Source organism: Phyllostomus hastatus, unplaced genomic scaffold (assembly GCF_019186645.2).
Source record: "Phyllostomus hastatus isolate PE091 unplaced genomic scaffold, TTU_PhHast_1.1 phas_contig_402, whole genome shotgun sequence".
In the NCBI taxonomy this organism is placed as follows: Eukaryota; Metazoa; Chordata; class Mammalia; order Chiroptera; family Phyllostomidae; genus Phyllostomus; species Phyllostomus hastatus.
In genome coordinates this window covers 14656022-14663503 of record NW_025333873.1, presented here as the reverse complement: position 1 = coordinate 14663503, position 7482 = coordinate 14656022, and the positions used below count along the sequence as shown (strand labels likewise).

The window sequence follows — 7482 nt, the reverse complement described above, 5'->3', positions numbered from 1 at the left end:
GAATCCGGCGGCACGACAACAGCGGCATCCCTGTCCCACTCTGCGGTTCGCACAGCTCTGGCAAAGCCTCTGCACAGCCGTCAGCCCGCGTGAGCCCCACAGTCTGGGAGCGGGTCCCGGTGACGTGGTCCTCTCCTGACTGCAGATGACAGAACTGAGACTCGGAGGAGGGACTTGTCCGGCTCACAGAGCCAGCTGGTGCGCTTCGGGGCCAGAGTTCAGCCTCCTCCCCCGACGGCAGAGCCTGTCCTGCAGCCCCCTTGAAATGCTTAGCTACTTCCACACTCCGTAGAGCCTCCTTGACGAAAGGTGTGTGTAGCTGAGTCGCCCTGGGCTCCGAGCCCTGGGGTATGGAGGAGGCGGTGGGACCACACCGCAGACCAGGGCCCAGGCGGGAGGACTGGGGCCACATTCCTGGGATTCCCGTGGCTGGTCACCTAAGAGTGATGCAGCCCCTGGAGGCGGCCTGGCCTCATCGGCCGCATCTGTCCCTCTGACCCACTCCAGGACTCTCTCCCGCCACACTCCCGCTCTCTCAGGAGCCGGAACCACATTTCCGTTAGCACGCACAGATGCCGCCGTGGTTCGCATTTTGACCTTCTCCGTGTCTCCTTTCCCTGTTGTCCAGCTCTCCGCTCTTCCTTTCAGCGGAACCCTGCAGGCGCTGTCCTTCCGCCCTGTCCTTCCGCCCTGTCCTGCCCGGAGCCCTCTCCAGCGGGTCGCTCGTCCCCACCGCCTCACCAGATCTCCTGGGCAGTGACCTGCATCCCGCTAACACATGCTCAGCTCGCCCGGCTCTTACTGGCATTCGCTGCTTCTTCTCTCTGGGACCCTTCTTCACGTGGCCCCGTCACCACATGGCTGCCCCTCCTCCCCCGCCGCCTTTTCCAGGTCGCTCTGCCCGCCCTGACTTCTCCATGTCCCAGGGCCGCAGGGTGGGCTTGGGCTCCCTTCTCCCCTCCCCTCCCCTCCCCTCTCTTCCCCCTCCTCTCTTCCCCTCCCCTCCTCTCTCTTCCCCCCCTCTTCCCCTCCCCTCCCCTCCCCCCTCTTCCCCTCCCCTCCCCTCCCCTCCCTTCCCTTCCCCTCCCCTCTCCCCTCCTCTCCTCTCCGGTCTGCTCTCACTCCTCAGGTGTCCTCATGTACCCCCAGGGCTTTAAGCCCCATTTTTACCTGGTGGCCCCCAAATTCACATCTCCAGCCAGACGTCTCTGAACTGCAGGCTCATCTGTCTGACTTCCTATCCAGTATCTCCCCTTGTGTTTCTCACACACACGCATCCAACCTAACGTGCCGTGGTCCTGATTTCCACCCCAGACGTGCTCACCGCCAGCTCGGGGACCCTCCCACCGCACCCACCGTGCCAGCCTGGATCCCTCTGGTTCTCACAGCGGCACCCCGTGGTCCGGGGCTGGCTCCCCCTTCAACGTGGTGGGTCCGCCTCGGGTGTTTCCCGTAAAATAAAACACACAGCTTTCATTTTCACCAATAACTTTATTGACTTGGACAGTCTGAGTGTGTCGGCCATCTCCCACATGGTATAACGGTGATTGTTCTCAGTTCATGTCTCAATTTGATCGCTATCGACGTCAACTGGTCTCCCCGACCGTGGGGCACCGTCCCGCGAGGAATCTGCAGCTCCAAACCTCGCAAACCGCTTCTGACACGTCCGGTCAGTCCCGGCACCTTCCCCACGCACTGCACACATCTGGTTTTATTTCCACATTTCAGTTGTGTTTTTACCTTTCTTGAAAGGTAAATGAAGCATAACATGCTGGAAATGTTGCATGTTTTCTTCTATCTTCAATATTATTAAATGGCTACACAAAAAAATCACCAATTTTGGTAAGTTTTTAAAATGCATGCTGATAGGACAGCTGTCACAGCACAATCTAACAAATTTGTTTCAAACGAAGGTAAAGACAGCTAATCCCTACCAGAGCTGTTCTACAGAAAAAAAACCGCACTTTTTTTGGCCAACCCAATATCTGTTTCCCATGGTGCGCATGCCCAAGGGCCCTACTTCTGGGCTCCCTGTTGGTCATCTTAACTCTGCCCTTATTCTCGCGGTCTGTGCCCCACACGGAAGCCTGAGAAACACTTCGAAGCGTAAATTAAAGCAAGTCACTCCTCTGTTCAAAATCCTTCAACGACTTCTCAACATACTTAGAATTATTAATACATTGAAGTGCCTCGCGGTGGCCTCGGAAGGAATACTTGACATTTAAATGTACTTAAATAAATTTAAAATAGAGTCCCTTCTATTTTCCAAGCTAACCAAAGTATATGTATGTATCTGTAGAATGAAACTGGTTATAAAATGGTGTCAGCTGTCACAGAGAGCATTCATCAAGCCAGGCTCAGAATTTCTGAGTCATTTGTTGGTTTGCAGAAGTTACTAGTGTGATCCTTTGTTTGCTATGTTCTCACCAGTTCAATAACGCGCTTTCGGAGCTACGGGTTGACAGAAGGAAATGCAACAAACTGTTCCAGTAACTACCCCATCAAATTAGTGGCCACTTGTAGACTCAAAACAGAGAATTTCTCTTGGTAACAATAGTGTTTTGAGTAATGAATCTTCTCTTAGCTTGAATTAAGAGCAGTAATATGCAAACATTCTCTGCTGCTTACAGTATCATCTGAGGTGCTCACATAGCCCACTCCTTTCCGGCTCAGTCACACAAGTCCTCTGTGAAGGGCCATATGTAAGGAGGTCTCGCCCAGTCCCTCCAGAGGTCACGGCAGGGCAGCCACAACTGCGCCTCCTCGGCCAGGTTCCTCGGTGTTGACCCGGCTCGGCCTCAGCCGCTGCGTCAGCTTCCAGTGCCCTCCCTGGGTGCGAGTTCTCTCGTCTGCAAAAACCAAAAACGGGGCCATGATGACTGCGATATTCAAATGAGTTAACACGTTTAAGGGAAGCCTGGCTCGCTCTCACTTTACTAAGGAGACCGGTGTTGTCAGCATCCTTGCCTGGAGGCTCGGGAGGGTTTGAACCCATGGGGGCCCTAACTGGAAGTGCAGTTCAGTGAGAACCGTGCGAAGAGCCTCAGGCCCTTCCTCCCACGGGTCTCTCTCTGCTCCCAGCTGAGGCCCAGCTCCTGGGCATGGCAGCAAGGTGGGGACTGGGGGTCTCCGGGGTCTGGACAGGGGGTCTGGACAGGGGGTCGTCAGTGACCTTGACAAGAGTGGCTGCAGGGCTGGGAATGAAAGCCACACAGCACAGGTTCAACAGAGACCGTGGAGGTTCTTTGTGTCTTATCGTTGACTATGTGTATTGCGAATATCTTCTTCCAGTTTTTGTTTACTTTCACAATGTGTTTTTTTAAATCCTCACCCGAGGACATGCTGGCTGATTTTAGAGAGAGGGGAGGAAGGGAGAGAAAGAGGGAGAAAGATCGATCAGTTGCCACCTGCACATACCCTAACAGGGGAATGAACCCACAACTCAGGCACGTGCCCCGACCAGGAATTGAACCCTCAACCCTTCGGCTTACAGGATGACGCCCCAGCCAACTGAGCCACACAGGACAGGGCAACAACGTGTTTCGATGAACTGAAGTTCTTCATTTTAATGGTGTTCCATGGAACAAGCTTACATTCCACAGACAGCGCTTCCCTATGACCTGTTAATCCTATCCTGAGTCATAAAGATATTTACCTATTTTTTTCCCTAGAAGCTTACCTTCACATGTAAGTTTTGTGTATGGTGTGAGGTTCGGATTGATAATTTTTTTCCCATATGAATGTACGATTCGTATGATTCAGAATCATTTCTTGTAAAACAATTCTTTCCCCCACTGAATTTTTGTTGAAACTTTGTTGTAAATCAGGTTAACTTACATGTATTTATAAGTCAGTTTCTGGACTTTCTATTCAGTTCCATTGATTTTCTGGTCTGTCTTTGTACCGCACTGTCTTGGTTTGTCTGACTTCTTGTTGCTTTAACATTTAACTGGCTTTGCCTTCTTAGAATAAACCCAAATCGGTTTTGATGTACTATCCTGTTTATATATTGCTGAATGCAACAGAGGAGTTGCACTCAGTTTGCTGATATTTTGTTTGGAACTTTTGCATCTGTTTTTGGGAGAAAACGGACTTTGGTAGAATTTATCAATTTTATGCCATTAGAGACTGGGGTTTTCTTTGTGAGATGGTTTTTACTGACAGCGTTGATTCCTTAAATAGAGACAGGATTGTTTCGAGGTTCTATTTCTTCCTACACACCTTTTGATAACTTCTGTTTTTCCAGGAATTTATCTATCTCTTCAAAATTTTCAAATTTCTTGGCCTCGCGTTATTGGCAAAATCGTGTGGTGGTTAGTGCTGTGTCTGTCGCTTCAGAAATGCTGGGGCAGGACCAAAGTTCTGGGGTCTTTGCTCCCTTCAGTCCTCTTGTTTTGGGGCCTGGAGGGCTAAACAAATCTCCTTCTGATTCCCAGTCTTCCTTTAGATATGTTAACACCTTCCATCAGGTTTTGGTGCTAAACCCTGGCCCAGAGCCTTTCAGTCCCTTTCCAGGTTTATCATCTCTGTTCGAATTTTACTTCCGTTTTTTCTTCTTCTAGGGGCTGCCTCACATCCCCTGCATGCAGCGGAAGTGCTTTGCAGAAACACTCCCACGCTCGCTCTGCCTGGCGGCAGGAGACCGAGTCCGCTCGCTGAGCCCTTCTGCCTCTGATCACTTGAGTGGACGAGGGTCAGCCGCACCGCTCTGTCGGGCCCCAGATGGCCCCTGGGCAGAGCTTCGGGAAACGCGTGTGAAAGCGTCTCTGCTGGAACGCCCTTCTGAGTCTCACGGGCTAAGAAACATGTGTCTCCCAAGGAGTCGGCCTTGGCCCATTGAACGCTCAATTTTCTGTTAAGGAATGGCTGGAGAAATCTGACTCAATTCTGTGTAATCACATGTCCAAAGTCTCAAATCAAGAGATGTCACTTATTTACTTTAAAATGCTTTGCAGATACATAAAACTCCTACAAAGTCACTCATTCATTCAACAATTAGTTCTTGATCACACCCCAGGCGCTAAGCACTGTTCTATAGCAACAAACAAAAAGACAAAAATCCCTTATATTCTTGGGGCTCTTTTAGTTCAACACACGAACTCCTAGTTAGCCGGACGTTCAGTGCTGCCCCTTCTAATGTTTCAACAGTTCACATCAGGGCCGGTGTAGGAAACAAAAGGCTTATGGTCGGCGTTCCTAGGACGACGATCCTTGGTGCTTTGAAGGTGGGCAAGGCTTGCTGGAAAGAGTCTGCTGTCCCACAGAGCCTAGTGAAGACACTGGTGATGCGAGTGGTGCAGTACCCGGCGCCAGGACCGAATGCTCAGGCCGACTGCTCCTCGGGACCGGGGCCTCTCAAAGGCAGGGCTCTGTCCTGTTTATCCCTCACTTCCCACTGGCGGGCACACTGCCTGGCGTACGGTGGGTGTTTAATGGCTTTGTGAAATTAAGGGGTTGATAAGTGAATAAGGAATGAATGGATACAGAGCCCCTCCCTTGGTGATCTTATCTAATCCTCCTTAAATACCATCCTGACGGAGATAACTCCAGCCCAGAATCCAACTCCCACAGCCAATGGCTTTCTCATCCTACCTGGCAGTCCTCTAATATCCATCAGGCAATATGTGCAAAATCAGATTTTTGATTCCTCCTTTCCCCCACTCCCCAACTGCTCCACCCCCAAGCTGCCCCTGCTCAGCCAGTGGCCGCCTCGCCCTTCCAGTGGTCCAGGGTAAAAACCTTGAAGTCATCCTTGACTCCTTTCTTTCTCTTACAGCCCATTTCTTGTCCTTGAAAATATCCTTATGGTTTTACCTTCAAAATCTGTATTTCCAGATTCTGTCTACTTATCACTGCCTGCACGACTTTCACTGGATTCAAGCTACCATTCTAACGGGCTTGTGTTATTATGAGGGTCTCCTGACTTGTGTCCCAGCTTCTGCCTTTGCCCCGGCAGTCTCTTCTCCCCACCACAGCCAGACTCATCTGTTAAACGTACGTCAGATCACGTAACTCTTCCAGTGGCTCCCCGGTTTCTCCAGGTCAAAGTCCATGAAACACACGGTGCCCAACCACGTTTTCAGCTCTCCCTCCGGCTCACTGTCCCCGCCATTCCCTGATCTCGCTGCTCTCTGCATGAGGCTCAGGACTCAGGGCCCTAGTTCCTACTGATCCCGCTGCCTGGAATGATGTCCCCCACATGACTCTGGCTTTCTTGCCTCCAAGGTCACCTTCTTCCTGAGACCTCTCTTGACCCCTGCATTAGAAACGGAGATCACCCTATAGCTCCCCTTCTCCTCTCCTGCTTTTCTGCTTAGCACTTATCACACCATATGTTTCCTTATTTATTTTTTATCTCTCCCCACCAGGATATAACCTCCGTGACAAGTAAACAAAAAGGGACTTTTGTTTACTTTGTTCACTGCTGAATCCTCAGGACCTACAACAGTCCCGCTTAAGGAATACATCAGGGAAGGCGCCTGCCCAGTGAAGGAACAAGAAATGCTACATTTGTGGGCACTTTCGTGAGGCTGTTAGAAGGGGCTCCCAAGTAATAGCTAACTCTTACAGAGGACACTGAGGACCAAGGAAGGAGAAACGCCGTGGTGAGAATCGCAGGTCTAACCCCGCAATCTGCATTCCTTCCCTGGAACCCCGGGCCCCCGTGTGCTCTTAAAAGCCGGTACCGGGTGGAGAGCTCCCCGCAGCCTGAATCCCGGAGCGGGTCTGGGAATTAACGGCAGTCACAACAGAGCGTGATTGGATCAGCTCCGAGTTGGGCACCGCCCAGCTCCTTACTGGTGTCTGGTTACCTTGACTGGGAAAGGGATGCTGTCCGGGCGGGGGACGCAGGGTTTGCGAACTTCGGCCCCGGAGCGAACGGAGGCACCCCGGCGGCCGCACGCGCCCGGAATCCAAAGTCAGGGTCTCGGGTTCCGCCCGGAAGGCTGCTCCCGCCGCTCCCGGAAGCTGCCCTCGCTGCCCGGGTAACGGGCGCCGGCGGCATCCACGGCGGCAGCGTCGTCATGGACTTAGAGGAAGCGGTGAGCGGGTGTTTTTGGGGAAACAGATGGGAGTTTCTGGTCGGATGAGGTTGTAGGTGAAGGGAGGTTGGGGTGATAGCCCCGCTGGGTGTGCTTCAGGAGGAGGGTGGGGTTGTGGGTTTGGGGGGGGGGTGCACCCACGTGGCTCATCCTCTCTGGACGGGAGCACCCCCCCAGTTCCCTTGGATGCCGGGGTGGGCGAAGGAGGGCTGGGCTTGGAGCGAGACTGTCCCCAAGTGACCCCTGCCGGTCTCCCTGGGAGTCCCAACTGGGGTCGGAGACACTCCAAGTAATGGTAGTTACCCACACGGCGTTGATGAAAACCGGGCCCACTTGCCAAAATAAATTTGGCGTTCATTGTTGACAGACCACATAAAATGCCGCGCTCTTTGATGGGATTAAAGTGTTCTGTAATTAGATCAACGGTCAGGTCCAACAC

At 52.2% G+C, this 7482-nt stretch overlaps 1 protein-coding gene and 1 long non-coding RNA gene across 2 annotated transcripts in view; one reads left to right on the top strand and one right to left on the bottom strand.

The window, feature by feature from the left end:
* Positions 1–1495: 1495 nt before the first annotated feature.
* On the bottom strand, positions 1496–6910 carry LOC123822618. The gene is made up of 3 exons (XR_006786377.1): positions 6813–6910; positions 2629–2849; positions 1496–1817 (listed from the first exon to the last, which is right to left on the bottom strand). It is a non-coding gene; the product is annotated as an uncharacterized LOC123822618 (long non-coding RNA).
* Positions 6911–6943: 33 nt separating this feature from the next.
* TAF1B (TATA-box binding protein associated factor, RNA polymerase I subunit B) overlaps positions 6944–7482 on the top strand; it is a 49621-nt gene continuing 49082 nt past the window's right edge. Inside the window, exon 1 of the mRNA XM_045844717.1 lies at positions 6944–7043. Within this exon, the coding sequence (XP_045700673.1) occupies positions 7026–7043 (18 nt within the window). The 5' untranslated portion in view covers positions 6944–7025. The remainder of the gene's footprint in view (positions 7044–7482) is intronic.